General features: G+C 43.5%; 1 protein-coding gene and 1 long non-coding RNA gene across 2 annotated transcripts in view; one reads left to right on the top strand and one right to left on the bottom strand.

Moving 5' to 3' along the window:
* LOC124287928 overlaps positions 1–11,287 on the top strand; it is a 54,409-nt gene extending 43,122 nt beyond the window's left edge. Inside the window, 3 exon segments of the mRNA XM_046724418.1 lie at positions 674–736; positions 4,411–4,702; positions 11,158–11,287. Of these exon segments, the coding sequence (XP_046580374.1) occupies positions 674–736; positions 4,411–4,702; positions 11,158–11,272 (470 nt within the window). The 3' untranslated portion in view covers positions 11,273–11,287.
* LOC124287935 lies at positions 8,226–8,629 on the bottom strand. The gene is made up of 3 exons (XR_006901341.1): positions 8,501–8,629; positions 8,329–8,466; positions 8,226–8,270 (listed from the first exon to the last, which is right to left on the bottom strand). It is a non-coding gene; the product is annotated as an uncharacterized LOC124287935 (long non-coding RNA).
* Positions 11,288–18,894: the final 7,607 nt, after the last annotated feature.

The raw sequence follows: 18,894 nt of genomic DNA, 5'->3' as shown, positions 1-18,894 counted from the left end.
CTTACTATTAACCCAGAATGATGACAATACCATATACATGTACTTACTATTAACCCAGAATGATGACAATACCATACATGTACTTACTAATAACCCAGAATGATGACAATACCATATACTTACTAATAACCCAGAATGATGACAATACCATATACTTACTAATAACCCAGAATGATGACAATACCATATACATGTACTTACTATTAACCCAGAATGATGACAATACCATATACTTACTAATAATAACCCAGAATGATGACAATACCATATACTTACTAATAACCCAGAATGATGACAATACCATATACTTACTATTAACCCAGAATGATGACAATCTCCCTCAACTCACCCGCCTGGTGTAAGTACACATGCTCCTCACTCACCTCCTGGTGAGTACATGCTCTGCCCTCCTCACTACACTTCCAGGTGAATACACTCTGCTTCACTCACCTCCAGGGTGAATACTCTCTCCCCTCACCTCCACTCTCCCAGTGAGTACATGCTCTCCCCTCACTCACTCTTCATGAATACACTCTCCCTAACTCATACTTGATGAGTACACACTCACCTCCACTCTCTTGGTGAGTACACACCCCTTCACCCACTCTCCTGAGTACACGCCTCCCTCACTCACTTCTCCAGATGAATACACTGTACCTCACCCACTCTCCAGGTGAATACACCCCCACCCTCACCACTCTGCTGGTGAATAACCTCTCCCTCACTCGCCCTACTGGTGAGTACATGCCTCCTCACCACGCTCCCAGGTGAATACACTCTACTTCACTCACTCTCCAGGTGCATACTTTCTCTCCCTCACTCACTCTCCCTGTGAGTACATGCTCCCCTTGAGTACACAGGGCAGGGAGGACATGCTCCTTCAATCACTCTCCTAGTGAGTACACACTCCCTCACTCACTCTCCTAGTGAGTAAAAAAGCGTCTGCTCCTCATGCTGAAGGCCTGGATTCGATTCCCCACATGGGTACAATGAGTGAAGCCCATTTCTGGTGTCCCCTGCCTTGATATTGCTGGAATAGTGCTAAAAGTGGTGTAAAACCATACTCACTCACTCTCCAGGTAAATACCCTCTCACTCACTCAATCTCCAGGTGAATACACTCTCCCTCACTCACTCTCCTGGTGAATACACTCCACCTCACTCACTCTCCTGGTGAATACACTCTACCTCACCCACTCTCCAGGTGAATATGCTTTACCTCACTCACTCTCCTGGTGAGTACATGCTCCCTCACTCACTCTCCTGGTGAAGTACACTCTCCCTCACTCACTCTCCTGGTGAGTACATGCTCCCTCACTCACCCGCCTGGTAAGTACATGCTCCCTCACTCACTCTCCTGGTGAGTACATGCCTCCTCACTCACGCTCCAGGTGAATACACTCTACTTCACTCACTCTCCAGGTGAATACTCTCTCCCTCACTCACTCTCCTGGTGAGTACATGCTCCCTCACTCACTCTTCATGTGAATACACTCTCCCTAACTCATACTTCTGATGAGTACACACTCACTCACTCACTCTCTTGGTGAGTACACACTCCTTCACCCACTCTCCTGAGTACACGCTCCCTCACTCACTCTCCAGATGAATACACTGTACCTCACCCACTCTCCAGGTGAATACACTCTACCTCACTCACTCTGCTGGTGAATAAATCTCTCCCTCACTCGCTCTACTGGTGAGTACATGCCTCCTCACTCACGCTCCAGGTGAATACACTCTACTTCACTCACTCTCCAGGTGAATACTCTCTCCCTCACTCACTCTCCTGGTGAGTACATGCTCCCTCACTCACTCTTGAGTACACACTCCCCACCTGTCCAGTGAGTACATGCTACACACTCCTCTACATGTGAATACACTCACTCACTCACTCTCCTCATTAGAATACACACTCCCTCACTCACTCTCCTCATTAGTACACTCTACCTCACTCACTTTCCTGGTGAGCACACACTTTCTCACTCACTCTCCTGTTGATTACATGCTCCCTCACTCACTATCCATGTGAATACACACACCCTCACTCACTCACCTGGTGAATACTCTCACCCTCCTCTCACTCATCTCACCCCTCACTCAGTCTCCTGTTGAGTACACACTCCCTACTCACTCTCTCCTCAGTACAGTCTCACTCTCTCCTTGAGTACACACTCCCTCACTCACTCTCCTGGAGAGCACACACTCCCCTCAGGTACACACTCCTCTCACTCACTCTAATGAGTACACACCCTCCCTCACTCACTCTCCTGTTGAGTAAACACCCCTCACTCACTCATACTCTCTGATGAGTACACACTCCCCACCACCTCAGTAAACACTCCTCCAGATGAGTATTCCCTCACTACCTCACCTCACTCTGCAGGTGAATACACTCTACCTCACTCACTCTGCTTGTGAATAAATCTCCCTCACTCTCTGATGAAAAACATTCCTCACTCACTCTCCAGCTCTACTGGTGAGTACATCCTCCCTTCCTCACTCTCCAGGTGAATACACTCTCCCTCACTCACTCTCCTGATGAGTACATGCTCCCTCACTAACTCTCCAGGTAAATACACGCTCCCTCACTCACTCTCCTGTTCAGTACATGCTCACACTCCATGTGAATACGCTCTACCTCTCTCATTCTCCTGGTGAATAAATCTCTCCCTCACTCACTCTCCTGGTGAGTACACTCTGCCTCACTCACTTTCCTGGTGAGTACACACTCCCTCACTCACTCTCCTGGTAAATACTCTTTCCCTCACTCACTCTCCTGGTGAGTACATGCCCCCTCACTCACTCTCCAGGTGAATACACTCTACCACACTCACTCTCCTCACCCACTCTCTCTCCTGGTGAGTACACTCCCTCACTCACTCCTGGTGAATACACTCTACCACACTCACTCTCCAGGTGAGTACACTCTACCTCACTCACTTTCCTGGTGAGTACACACTCCCTCAATCACTCTCCTGGTGAATACACTCTACCTCACCCACTCTCCAGGTGAATACACTCTACCACACTCACTCTCCAGGTGAGTACCCTCTACCTCAATCACTCTCCTGGTGAGTACACACTCCCTCAATCACTCTCCTGGTGAATACGCTCTACCTCACCCACTCTCCAGGTGAATACACTCTACCACACTCACTCTCCAGGTGAGTACCCTCTACCTCACTCACTTTCCTGGTGAGTACATGCTCCCTCATTCACTCTACAGGTGAAAACATCCTCCCTCACTCACTCCCATGTTGAGTACATGCTCCCTCACTCATTCTCCAGGTGAATACATGCTCCCTCACTCACTCTCCAAGTGAATACATGCTCCCTCACTCACTCTCCAAATGAATACACTCTCCCTCACTCACTCTCCTGTTGAGTACACACTCCCTCACTCACTCTCCAAGTGAATACACGCTCCCTCACTCACTCTCCAGGTGAATACTCTCTCCCTCACACTCTCCAGGTGAATACTCTCTCCCTCACTCACTCTCCTGGTGAGAATACGCTCCCTCACTCACACTTCTGATGAGTACACACTCCCTCACTCACTCTCCTGGTGAGAACACGCTCCCTCACCCATTCTCCTGGTGAGAACACACTCACACACTCCTGGTGAGAACACACTCCCTCACCCACCTCACCACACTCCCTCACTCACTCTCCTGTTGAGTGAACACTCACTCTCCCATGAGTACACACCCACCTCACTCTCCTGGTGAGTACACACTCTCCTGGTGAGTACTCCCTCCCTCACTCTCCTGTTGAGTGAACGCTCCCTCACTCACTCTCCTCTCCTCAATGAGTACACACTCCACCACTCACTCTCCTGGTGAGAACACACTCCCTCACTCACTCTCTCTCCTGATGAGTACACACTCCCTCACTCACTCTCCTGGTGAGTACACACTCCCTCACTCACTCTCCTGGTGAGTACATGCTCCCTCACTCACTCTCCTGGTGAGTACACGCTCCCTCACTCACTCTCCTTGTGAGGACACACTCACTCACTGTTTCGATGAGTACACACTCCCTCACTCACTACCCTGGTGAATACACCCCCTCACTCACTCTTCTGATGAGTACACTCTCCCTCCCTCACTCTCCTAATGAGTACACACTCCCTCACTCACTCTCCTAATGAGTACACACTCACTCTCCTGGTGAGAACACACTCCCTCACTCACTCTCCTGTTGAGTACACACTCCCTCACTCACTCTTCTGATGAGTACACACTCACTCACTCACTCTTCTGAGTACACACTCACTCTCCTGGTGTGTACACGCTCCCTCACTCACTCTCCTGGTGAGAACACACTCCCTCACTCATTCTTCCTTATGAGTACACACTCACTCACTCTCCTGGTGGGTACACACTCCCTCCCTCACTCTACTGATGAGTACACTCTCCCTCCCTCACTCTCCTGGTGAGTTCACTGTTTCAGATTGTCCAGGTGTTCACTGTTTCAGATTGTCCAGTTGTGTTCACTGTTTCAGATTGTCCAGGTGTTCACTGTTTCAGATTGTCCAGTTGTTCACTGTGTTTCAGATTGTCCAGGTGTTCACTGTTTCAGATTGTACAGTTGTTCACTGTGTTTCAGGTTGTCCGGTCGTTTGCTGTTCTGCGGCTGGTTGACCGGCGTGTGTTGCGGACCCTACGTGAGCGTGAGAGGCAGGAGGGACCTCTAGCCAGGTATGGTTGTCAGCACAGTAGGACATTCACCACATGGACCAATAATCTAACCCCATACATACTTCAACTGACATTATTGCCTGAGCATATTTCCTCTAACATGTTTAACACACTGATCCTATACGTGTTGCCACAGATCAGAGAGAGCTGGGGATACATCATGGGAAAATGCCCATTGTCAACATACACTAGATTTTGTAGAATCAATGAGATTTTGTGTTTGTGAAATAGAACTGATATCATCATTGGATGATCTTGTTTGTGTTTGTGAAATAGAACTGATGTCATCATTGTATGATCTTGTTTGTGTTTGTGAAATAGAACTGATGTCATCATTGTATGATCTTGTTTAGGTGCAAGATTTAACATGTGCTGGAATGCTAGAAACTATTGTCCATACTTTCAAATGTTCCATTGTTTCAATTTAGATATGTATATCTTTGAAATCAAGAACTTAAATATTATAAATATTTAGTCACATAATATAGTAATCTCGCTGTTTATCTTTGAATCTGTGATTTCCATGTAAATATTTGTGGTTCTCTGGGTCCTCTTGAGTACAATGGGTGAAACAGAGCATGGATGCCATTCACTTAATGGTTTGTGGTTTTGTGTTTGGTGGACAGGAGAAAATGAAAATCAGTGGAGGAATAGCGAGGGAAATGTCAGGGAATGTTTGGCTTATGTCTCTGTGGCTTTTTTTATTCTCCGGTTTGATAAATGGGAAGGCATCTTTGTTGACATTTCTGGCTCATGTTGTAGGATCCCACGGGACATAATACAGGTTGGATCATTCAAGCGAGAAGTCTGTATCCGACGTTCCCACAAAACAAATATATTGTGACCCTGTTATCAAGCTATGTCCTGTGTGATACTGTGACCCTGTTGTCAAGCTGTATCCTGTGTGATACTGTGACCCTATTGTCAAGCTGTATCCTGTGTGATACTGTGACCCTATTGTCAAGCTATATCCTGTGTGATACTGTGACCCTATTGTCAAGCTATATCCTGTGTGATATTGTGACCCTGTTGTCAAGCTATATCCTGTGTGATATTGTGACCCTATTGTCAAGCTATATCCTGTGTGATACTGTGACCCTATTGTCAAGCTATATCCTGTGTGATACTGTGACCCTATTGTCAAGCTATATCCTGTGTGATACTGTGACCCTATTGTCAAGCTATATCCTGTGTGATACTGTGACCCTATTGTCAAGCTGTATCCTGTGTGATACTGTGACCCTATTGTCAAGCTGTATCCTGTGTGATATTGTGACCCTATTGTCAAGCTATATCCTGTGTGATACTGTGACCCTATTGTCTATTGTAGCTGTATCCTGTGTGATACTGTGACCCTATTGTCAAGCTATATCCTGTGTGATACTGTGACCCTATTGTCAAGCTATATCCTGTATGATATTGTGACCCTGTTGTCAAGCTATATCCTGTGTGATACTGTGACCCTATTGTCAAGCTGTATCCTGTGTGATACTGTGACCCTATTGTCAAGCTATATCCTGTGTGATACTGTGACCCTATTGTCAAGCTATATCCTGTGTGATATTGTGACCCTGTTGTCAAGCTATATCCTGTGTGATATTGTGACCCTGTTGTCAAGCTATATCCTGTGTGATACTGTGACCCTATTGTCAAGCTATATCCTGTGTGATACTGTGACCCTATTGTCAAGCTATATCCTGTGTGATATTGTGACCCTATTGTCAAGCTATATCCTGTGTGATACTGTGACCCTATTGTCAAGCTGTATCCTGTGTGATACTGTGACCCTATTGTCAAGCTATATCCTGTGTGATATTGTGACCCTGTTGTCAAGCTATATCCTGTGTGATACTGTGACCCTATTGTCAAGCTATATCCTGTATGATATTGTGACCCTGTTGTCAAGCTGTATCCTGTGTGATACTGTGACCCTATTGTCAAGCTATATCCTGTGTGATACTGTGACCCTGTTGTCAAGCTGTATCCTGTGTGATACTGTGACCCTATTGTCAAGCTATATCCTGTGTGATACTGTGACCCTATTGTCAAGCTATATCCTGTGTGATACTGTGACCCTATTGTCAAGCTATATCCTGTGTGATACTGTGACCCTATTGTCAAGCTATATCCTGTGTGTGTGATACTGTGTCAAGCCCTATTGTGACCCTGTTGTATATCCTGTGTGATATTGTGACCCTATTGTCAAGCTATATCCTGTGTGATACTGTGACCCTATTGTCAAGCTGTATCCTGTGTGATATGTGTGATTGTCAAACTGTATCCTGTGTGTGATATTGTCAAGTTGTCAATATCCTGTGTGATACTGTGACCCTATTGTCAAGCTATATCCTGTATGATATTGTGACCCTGTTGTCAAGCTGTATCCTGTGTGATACTGTGACCCTATTGTCAAGCTATATCCTGTGTGATACTGTGACCCTATTGTCAAGCTGTATCCTGTGTGATACTGTGACCCTATTGTCAAGCTATATCCTGTGTGATACTGTGACCCTATTGTCAAGCTATATCCTGTGTGATACTGTGACCCTGTTGTCAAGCTATATCCTGTGTGATACTGTGACCCTATTGTCAAACTGTATCCTGTGTGATATTGTGACCCTGGTGTCAAACACTATCCTGTGTGATGTTGAAACTATCTTCCCTTCAGTGACAGTGTTGTGTGACACTGTTTGTTGGGTTTTTTTCGCGGGGTTTTCGGGGTTTTTTTTCATGTTTTTATTCCCACAATTAAGTTTACAGACTTTACCTCAGTAGTACAGTACAGTACAGGTAGCTTCATAGTACACAAGTACAGTGTTTCCTTTGTCACTCTAACATCATGCTGTTCACAAATATGTAAAATGGTCAAACTAAGCATGTATGTGAAGTGTTACATGTTTACAGACTTTACCTCAGTAGTACAGTACAAAACAGGTAGCTTCATAGTACACAAGTACAGTGTTTCCTTGATCACATTGTCAAATATCATGATGTTCACAAATATGTAAAGTGTTTAAACTAAGCATGTATGTGAAGTATACAGTTGTGTGACTGTTGTTCAGACCCTGTTCTGTGTGCCATTGTACATTGGGGGGTGTTATGGTATAAAGCTCTACCTCAGACACAACCAAAACAATGACACCATATCCTGTCATGCCCTGGCCTGATACCTCCCTGTCTACCTCTCTACTAGCTAGAGTATACTAGCTCACTTCTACACCTACATCATCTGCTGTCTGCCTCTCTACTAGCTAGAGTATACTAGCTCACTTCTACACCTACATCACCTGCTGTCTGCCTCTCTACTAGCTAGAGTATACTAGCTCACTTCTACACCTACATCATCTGCTGTCTGCCTCTCTACTAGTTAGAGTATACTAGCTCACTTCTACACCTACATCATCTGCTGTCTGCCTCTCTACTAGCTAGAGTATACTAGCTCACTTCTACACCTACATCATCTGCTGTCTGCCTCTCTACTAGCTAGAGTATACTAGCTCACTGCTACACCTACATCATCTGCTGTCTGCCTCTCTACTAGCTAGAGTATACTAGCTCACTTCTACACCTACATCATCTGCTGTTTGTGTCTCTACTACCTAGAGTATACTAGCTCACTTCTACACCTACATCATCTGCTGTCTGCCTCTCTACTAGCTAGAGTATACTAGCTCACTTCTACACCTACATCATCTGCTGTCTGCCTCTCTACTAGCTAGAGTATACTAGCTCACTTCTACACCTACATCATCTGCTGTCTGCCTCTACTAGCTAGAGTATACTAGCTCACTTCTACACCTACATCATCATCTGCTGTCTGCCTCTCTACTAGCTAGAGTATACTAGCTCACTTCTACACCTACATCATCTGCTGTCTGCCTCTCTACTAGCTAGAGTATACTAGCTCACTTCTACACCTACATCATCTGCTGTCTGCCTCTCTACTAGCTAGAGTATACTAGCTCACTTCTAACACCTACATCATGCAGATATCACACACATCATGCAGACATCACACACATCATACAGACATCACACACATCATGCAGACATCGCACACATCATGCAGACATCACACACATCATGCAGACATCACACACATGCAGACATCACACACATCATGCAGACATCACACACATGCAGACATCACACACATCATGCAGACATCACACACACATACAGACATCACACACATCATGCAGACATCACACACATCATCCAGACATCACACACATCATCCAGACATCACACACATCATGCAGACATCACACACCATGCAGACATCGCACACATCATGCTGACATCGCACACATCATGCAGACATCACACATCATGCAGACATCACACACATCATGCAGACATCACAGACATCATGCAGACATCACACACATGCAGACATCGCACACATCATACATACATCACACACATCATGCAGACATCACACACATCATGCAGACATCAGTCACTCACATGCCCATCTGAACACACATGCCTGCACATCACCATAGAAGTGCTGGAATCATAAACACAACATTTCACCTGATCATATATGCACACACTCACATATCATCCAGAAATCACGATCACATCACACATACATATCACGCAGACATCACACACATCATGCAGACATCACACACATCATGCAGACATCACACACATCATACAGACATCACACACATCATGCAGACATCACACCCATCATGCAGATATCACACACATCATGCAGACATCATGCAGACATCACACCCGTCATCCAGACATTACACACATCATGCAGACATCACACACATCATACAGACATCACACACATCATGCAGACATCACACACATGCAGACATCACACATCATGCAGACATCACTCACTCACATGCCCATCTGAACACACATGCCTGCACATCACCATAGAAGTGCTGGAATCATAAACACAACATTTCACCTCATCATATATGCACACACTCACATATCATCCAGAAATCACGATCACATCACACATACATATCACGCAGACATCACACACATCATGCAGACATCACACACATCATGCAGACATCACACACATCATACAGACATCACACACATCATGCAGACATCACACCCATCATGCAGATATCACACACATCATGCAGACATCATGCAGACATCACACCCGTCATCCAGACATTACACACATCATGCAGACATCACACACATCATACAGACATCACACACATCATGCAGACATCACACACATGCAGACATCACACATCATGCAGACATCACACACATCATACACATCATACAGACATCACACACATCATGCAGACATTACACCCATCATGCAGACATCACACCCGTCATGCAGCCATCACACACATCATGCAGACATCACACTTATCGAGACATCACTCACATCATCCAGACATCACTCACATCATGCAGACATCACACACATCATGCAGACATCACACACATCATGCAGACATCACACACATCATAGAGACATCACACACATCATACAGACATCACACACATCATGCAGACATCACACACATCATGCAGACATCACACACATTATGCAGACATCACACACATCATGCAGACATCACACATATCATATAGACATCACACACATTATGCAGAGATAACACACATCATGCTGACATCACACACACGCAGACATCACACACATCATGCAGAAATCACACATGCAGACATTACACACCCAGAGATCATGCAGATGTCACACAGAGACATCATGCAGACATCACACAGATGCATCACACAAATCATGCAGAACTCACACATCACACAGACATTACACACAGATCATGCAGATATCACACACAGACATCATGCAAACATCACACAGATGCATCACACAAATCATGCAGACATCACAAACACCTCACACACATGCAGATATCACGCAAACATCACACACACATCGTGGAGACATCACACGCATACACACACATCACACAGATGATGATGTGTGTGTGATGCCAAAGTGAAAGGTGCTTGCATTTTTGGTGTGTGATATCTGCATGATATGTATGTATATGTGTGTACACATTTGTCTGCTGGGGGAACACGCTCCTCATTCCTTCACTGCTGTCACTATGTTGCTCTATATGACATTGGCTGTTCAAATAATGAGTAAGTGAAAGATTGCTCAAGCCCAGATAAAATTTAAAACAAATAGGCTCCCATTAACATGAAAAATAATGGTGAAAAAAATGTAAATTAAATGTCATTCGAATTTCAGATGTTTTTCTCTATGAAGTGCCCCTTTGTGTGAGTGATCTTTAAACTAACAGAGTGATCTGTAAACTAACTTGTAAAAAGTCAGAGCTGTCAGATGCCTCTTCTCAGAAGTCTTGTATTAATATAAAATATATTTAGCTTGTGTATGGTTTAAATCTTATGATGTCAAAAATTATTTAACAAACATTTTTCTCTTTGCCATGTTTCAGAGAGTCAAAGAAAACATTAAGAATTCTTGAAGGAATGATGTCATCAGGCACTCGATCTGTTACTCCAAAGACTCCAAATACCTCCAGCAAGAAGTTCAAGAAGCTGTCTCTGTAGCAGTATGTGACCCCCAACACTTCCACCCACCCCAATGTCCACATCCAACCCCCACACAGAGGAAGATCACCAGTCTGAGGAGCAACAGGAGACCCCAACACTTCCACCCACCCCAGTGTCCACATCACCCCCTCTTTCCCCCACACAGAGGAAGATGGCCAGGCTGAGGAGCAACAGGTGACCCCAACACTTCCACCCACCCCAATGTCCACATCCACCCCCCACACAGAGGAAGATCGCCAACCGGAGTAGCAACAGGTGACACCAACACTTCCACCCACCCCAACACTGAAGAACCTGTATAGCAACATTTGATGCCCAGGATGTTCCTAGACATCTGGACTGACACCATCTTAAGTCTGCTTAAAATATTTGTGTGAAAATAGCAAATATTTCATGTGGCGAATAATAACTAATGACTGATCATGAGTAGGATCTCATATCTTGACATGATCGAGACACAGCTTTGATGATCAATGTCTATTGGAGAAAGATTTGTTGATTTGTTTGATTATTGTACCTATATTTCTGTAAGTAGATTGTGGAACGTTGGACAACTTACTATACATGTGATAATATAAGCTTGCTGTGATGTTTCAGATTGTATAGATATATCATGGTAACCTATACATTCTAGTTATGCTTTATACAAATATTACCATAGGTATTTCAAGCTATGCCAGGTAATGCAAAGTGTCCTGTATATATTTATTGCAACAAATACCAGTCAGGTTGTGATATCAAATCTGTATCAATGTGCTCTTACTTCTGCTCAGATGGTTGCATTTAACATTTAAATAAACTTTAAAGTTTACTTTATATTTTATGTTTGCTGTTGTAAAAAAATTATAGAGATTGCATCACTCACTCAGTCAGACAAGTCACTCACTGAAAGGAATATTTCCCCTAGTAAAATGCAATTGAAGCACTGCTAGAATCACTGATTTGACATGCTCACTGAGAAGACATTTGGACCAGTTTGTTTTCACTGATTTCTTACCATCTTATCCAGTTGTGTTGAAGCACACACATTACCCAACTTTATACACACAATGAACACTGAGCCCCCTTACACATACATTGATACAACCATCCAACTCCATTCACTGGTAATTGAAGCCTTTGTTGATCTGTGTGAAGTAGAAATTCATCCCCAGAGTAGACCTCATCCTATTGTGGGCATCATCTCTGTGTGAAGTAGATGTTCATCTCAGGAGTAGACCTCATCTTATTGTGGGCATCATCTCAGTGTGAAGTAGATGTTCATCTCAGGAGTAGACCTCATCTTATTGTGGGCATCAGCTCTGTGTGAAGTTGATGTTCATCTCAAGAGTAGACCTCATCCTATTGCAAGGCATCAGCTCTGTGTGAAGTAGATGTTCATCTCAAGAGTAGACCTCATCTTATTGTGGGCATCAGCTCTGTGTGAAGTAGATGTTCATCTCAGGAGTAGACCTCATCCTATTGCAAGGCATCAGCTCTGTGTGAAGTAGATGTTCATCTCAAGAGTAGACCTCATCTTATTGCAAGGCATCAGCTCTGTGTGAAGTAGATGTTCATCTCAGGAGTAGACCTCATCCTATTGTGGGCATCAGCTCTGTGTGAAGTAGATGTTCATCTCAAGAGTAGACCTCATCTTATTGCAAGGCATCAGCTCTGTGTGAAGTAGATGTTCATCTCAGGAGTAGACTTCATCCTATTGCAAGGCATCAGCTCTGTGTGAAGTAGACGTTCATCTCAAGAGTAGACCTCATCTTATTGCAAGGCATCAGCTCTGTGTGAAGTAGATGTTCATCTCAGGAGTAGACCTCATCCTATTGCAAGGCATCAGCTCTGTGTGAAGTAGATGTTCATCTCAAGAGTAGACCTCATCTTATTGCAAGGCATCAGCTCTGTGTGAAGTAGATGTTCATCTCAGGAGTAGACCTCATCCTATTGCAAGGCATCAGCTCTGTGTGAAGTAGATGTTCATCTCAAGAGTAGACCTCATCTTATTGCAAGGCATCAGCTCTGTGTGAAGTAGATGTTCATCTCAGGAGTAGACCTCATCCTATTGCAAGGCATCAGCTCTGTGTGAAGTAGATGTTCATCTCAGGAGTAGACCTCATCCTTTTGCAAGGCATCAGCTCTGTGTGAAGTAGATGTTCATCTCAAGAGTAGACCTCATCTTATTGCAAGGCATCAGCTCTGTGTGAAGTAGATGTTCATCTCAGGAGTAGACCTCATCCTATTGCAAGGCATCAGCTCTGTGTGAAGTAGATGTTCATCTCAAGAGTAGACCTCATCTTATTGCAAGGCATCAGCTCTGTGTGAAGTAGATGTTCATCTCAGGAGTAGACTTCATCCTATTGCAAGGCATCAGCTCTGTGTGAAGTAGACGTTCATCTCAAGAGTAGACCTCATCTTATTGTTGGGCATCAGCTCTGTTGTGTGTGAAGTATGTGTTCATCTCAGGAGTAGACCTCATCCTATTGCAAGGCATCAGCTCTGTGTGAAGTAGATGTTCATCTCAAGAGTAGACCTCATCTTATTGTGGGCATCAGCTCTGTGTGAAGTAGATGTTCATCTCAAGAGTAGACCTCATCCTATTGTGGGCATCAGCTCTGTGTGAAGTAGATGTTCATCTCAGGAGTGGACCTCATCCTATTGCAAGGCATCAGCTCTGTGTGAAGTAGATGTTCATCTCAGGAGTAGACCTCATCCTATTGCAAGGCATCAGCTCTGTGTGAAGTAGATGTTCATCTCAAGAGTAGACCTCATCTTATTGTGGGCATCAGCTATGTGTGAAGTAGATGTTCATCTCAAGAGTAGACCTCATCTTATTGTGGGCATCAGCTCTGTGTGAAGTAGATGTTCATCTCAGGAGTAGACCTCATCTTATTGTGGGGCATCAGGTCTGTGTGAAGTATGTGTTCATCTCAGGAGTAGACTTCATCCTATTGCAAGGCATCAGCTCTGTGTGAAGTAGATGTTCATCTCAGGAGTAGACCTCATCTTATTGTGGGCATCAGCTCTGTGTGAAGTAGATGTTCATCTCAAGAGTAAACCTCATCTTATTGTGGGGCATCAGGTCTGCGTGAAGTATGTGTTCATCTCAGGAGTAGACTTCATCCTATTGCAAGGCATCAGCTCTGTGTGAAGTAGACGTTCATCTCAAGAGTAGACCTCATCTTATTGTGGGCATCAGCTCTGTGTGAAGTAGATGTTGATCTGAATAGTTGACCTCATCTTATTGTGGGGCAGGGCATCAGCTCTGTGTGAAGTAGATTTTCATCTCAAGAGTAGACCTGATTTTATTGTGGGGCATCAGCTCTGTGTGAAGTATGTGTTCATCTCAAGAGTAGACCTCATCCTATTGTGGGGCATCAGCTCTGTGTGAAGTATGTGTTTATCTCAGGAGTAGACCTCATCCTATTGCAAGGCATCAGCTCTGTGTGAAGTAGATGTTCATCTCAGGAGTAGACCTCATCTTATTGTGGGCATCAGCTCTGTGTGAAGTAGATGTTCATCTCAGGAGTAGACCTCATCTTATTGTGGGCATCAGCTCTGTGTGAAGTAGATGTTCATCTCAGGAGTAGACCTCATCCTATTGCAAGGCATCAGCTCTGTGTGAAGTAGATGTTGATCTGAATAGTTGACCTCATCTTATTGTGGGGCAGGGCATCAGCTCTGTGTGAAGTAGATGTTCATCTCAAGAGTAGACCTCATCTTATTGTGGGGCAGGGCATCAGCTCTGTGTGAAGCATGTGTTGATCTCAAGTGTAGAACTCATCCTTTTGCAGGGCATCAGCTCTGTGTGAAGATGGCAACATCATAGACATAACAGAATCCGACTGCCAACATTGTAAGCATTACCAAATCTGGCTTCCAACATTCTTGGTGTCACAAAATACAGCTTCCAACACTGTTTGTATCACCGAATCCGGAAACCAACTTTATAGCTATAACAGAATCCAGCTGCCAACATTGTAGGCTTCAGCGAAATCTAGATTCCAACACTGTAGGCATCAGCGAATCCAGCTGCTAACATTGTAGGCATCACCGAAACCAGCTGTTATCACTGTAGGCATCACTGAATCCAGCTGTTATCACTGTAGGCATCACCTGAATCAAACTGCCAACATTGTAGGCTTCACCAATTCCAGCTGCCAACACTGTAGGCATTCATCCATCTGGTGAATGCCTACAACTTTGCATTCCAAGTAGGCAGAGACATTAAGTGTTTCCACTGCTTTGACCATTGGTGAGCCCGAGACTAACAAAATTAGCTTCTTAAAAACAAGGTTAATATTCTCACACGGAGCGTATCTGGTTAGAAATCTGAAGCCTTAGAATCCAGAGCATTCATCAAAATGTTTACAACTCTCTTGTTAGAGATGCCGAATGTGTAGTGTATCATCCCTAATGATATCCTTTCTTTTGTCAGCCTAGGTAAGTCTCTTCCTGATTCTTGTAGGTATAACGCCTAGACACAAGGGGCATCAGCGTATATCTATCATATCTGAATACAAGGGTATTCAGTGAAGATGCATCAAATGCTTGGTCGTTGACGTAAAATGTCTTAATACAAGCATCAGAGTGGATATATGTAGTACCTAACCATTTTTCTATAACATGTAGACACTGTCCAGAGCGCATCAGTATGGATGCATCGAGTGCCTGGTCGTTTACGTAATATCTGATACGAGAGTCCATCAGTGGAAACATAGAAGAAGAGAGAGTCCATCAGTGACGATGTATCAGGCACATGGTAGTATATCTATTGTATCTGGATACAAGAGTACATCAGTGGCGATGTATCGAGCACAAGGTAGTATATCTATTATCTGGATACACATGGTAGTATATCTATCTATTGTATCTGGATACAAGAATTTATCAGTAGCGATGTATCGAAAGCACACATTGTAGTATATCTATTGTATCTGGATACAAGAGTACATCAGTAGCTATGTATTGAGCACATGGTAGTGTATCTATTGTATCTGGATGCAAGAGTACAGGCACCAATAAGTTGTATCGAGCACATGGTAGTATATCTATTGTATCTGGATAGATAAGAGTACATCAGTGGCGATGTATCGATAATGTCGAGCACCGCGGTAGTATACATGGTAGTATATCTATTGTATCTGGATACAAGAATTTTATCAGTAGTGATGTATCGAGCACAAAGAGTACATCCAGTAGCGATATACGGTAGTATATCTATTGTATCTGGATACAAGAGTACATCAGTGTGGCGTATATCTATGTATCGTAGAAAGTATATGGTAGTATATCTATTGTATCTGGATACAAGAGTACATCAGTGGTGATGTATCGAGTATATGATGGTGTATCTATTGTATCTGGATACAAGAATTTGAATTTATCAGTATGTATAGAGCTGCGGTGTATCGTATCTGGATGCAAAATTTATAGCGATGTATGGTAGTAAATATATCTATTGTATCTGGATACAAGAATTTGATCAGTAGCGTGTATCGGGCAACGATGCGGTAGTATATATATTGTATCTGGATACAAGAGAGCACCAGTAGCGATGTATCGGTATATGGTAGTATATCCTATTGTATCTGAATACAAGAGTACATCAGTGGCGTGCATCGGTTATATCTGGATGAGATTTATCCCGGTAAGGCACGGCAGAATTTATCAGTGGCGTGTATCGCACATGTATCTATTGTCAGTATCTGATACAAGAGTACATCATATGGCGATATTATATGATGCATCGATATGTGCGTGTATCTATTGTATCGAGGCACATGGTAGTATATCTGTTATATCTGGATACAAGAATTTGTCAGTAGCGATGTATGGAGCACACGGCAGTATATCTATTGTATCTGGATACAAGAGTACATCAGTGGCAATGTATCGACTATATGGTCGTGTATCTATTGTATCTGGATACAAGAGTACACCAGTAGCGATGTATCGAGTATATGGTAGTATATCTATTGTATCTGAATACAAGAGTACATCAGTGGCGATGTATCGAGCACATGGCCGTGTATCTATTGTATCTGGATACAAGAGTGCATCAGTATAGAATGCTTGGTCCTTTACGTAAAATATCTTAATACAAGTGTACATCAAAGTGGATATATGGAGTGCCTAGTCTTTAGGTATAACATGTGGACACATGACTTCATCAATGTGGATCTGGTCGTATATTTATTGTATCTGGATACAAGAGTACGTCAGTGTGGATGTATCGGTGAGGTGAAGGTGAAGGTGAAATGGGGTTTAACGTCATACTTAAGAATAAGGAGGCCACACCACATCTGTGTATAGGTTTGAACCCCGGCCTTTAAGAACATTTCGCCCATCTGAGGACGTGCATGCTGGTTTTACAGTACAACCAGAAATTATTGAGAATTTAAAGATTGTAAAAAAAAATTAAAAATTCACTCATTGCTCACGTATTAAATGTGAATAATAGCAGAACATAACTCCAGATTCAAAGACAGGTGAACAGTTAGTATTTTGTCAAGTCACCATGGGCAGCAATGCAGGCTTCAATGCGGCGGGGCATACTACTGATCAAAGAAGTTAGAAAGTCGTGGTCCATGCTGTCCCAATATCGGACCACCTCTTCTTTCATTTCAGCAATATTTGTCAGATTTTTCTTATTGACACTTTCCTTCATAAGTCCCCAAACATTTTCCACTGGATTAAGGTCAGGGCTACAGCTTGGCCAATCTAATAATGTCATATTTTGAGTCCGAAACCAGGTCTGTGAATGCTTTGAATGTTTTGGGTCGTTGTCCTGCTGGAAAATCCAAACATTTCCATAGAACACGTGAGCAGATGGAAGTAAATGTCTCTCGAGAATATCTGTGTACCGCTCACTGTTCATATTCCCTTCAAATACACCGAGGGGCGTTGCCTCTAACACAGATATGCCACCCCACACGTTAAATTTCGGACTGTACTTTGGGCGCTGATACAAAGGTTTTTCAGTTTGTTTGGTCCAGAATTTCAGTGTATTAGGAAACAGCCACACAGAACTTTCATCTGAGAAAATCACATTGTCCCAGTTAAAATTTCCGTGCTGTAAGCACCAGTTCAACCTTTGTTCCTTTTGTTCAGGTTTCATGATCGGTGATGGAATTCCTCGACTTTTCTGCCAACCCATTGCATGCAGCTCAGTTCTAATTGTCTCCTTACAGACAGCCACAGTTCCTCTATCAATCATATCCAGCCTTAAGTTTTCTAAACTCCTTCGTTTGTTTTTAGAAACAAGAATACCAAGCCGCCTCCTGTCACCGACAGTCAATTTTCTGGGCCTACCTGCGCCTCCCTGATGCTCAATGCCATATCCATTTGCAATATTTTTCAAAACACGATAAACAGTGGACAAACGGATGCCTGTTCTACTTGAAATCACTTTAGTTGATCTGATGTCCTTGTTATAATACTCTAAAATCAACTTCCTCTTCTCTAAATCATCCATACGGGGGGTTCATTGAAAATGTCGTCTGCTAGCAAGTTAACAAAGGGGGATAACTCTTCACAAACTAATGAAAAAGGATTAACGGAGTTGTCTCTCTTGAATGAAACCAAGCACTTGATAGCTGGTCAAGGTTGTTTATACTAGAAATCCCAATTAA

Source organism: Haliotis rubra, unplaced genomic scaffold (assembly GCF_003918875.1).
Source record: "Haliotis rubra isolate DU_JTF1 unplaced genomic scaffold, ASM391887v1 Scf409, whole genome shotgun sequence".
Lineage (NCBI taxonomy): Eukaryota > Metazoa > Mollusca > Gastropoda > Lepetellida > Haliotidae > Haliotis > Haliotis rubra.
This window is presented reverse-complemented; position numbering and strand designations above follow the sequence as displayed.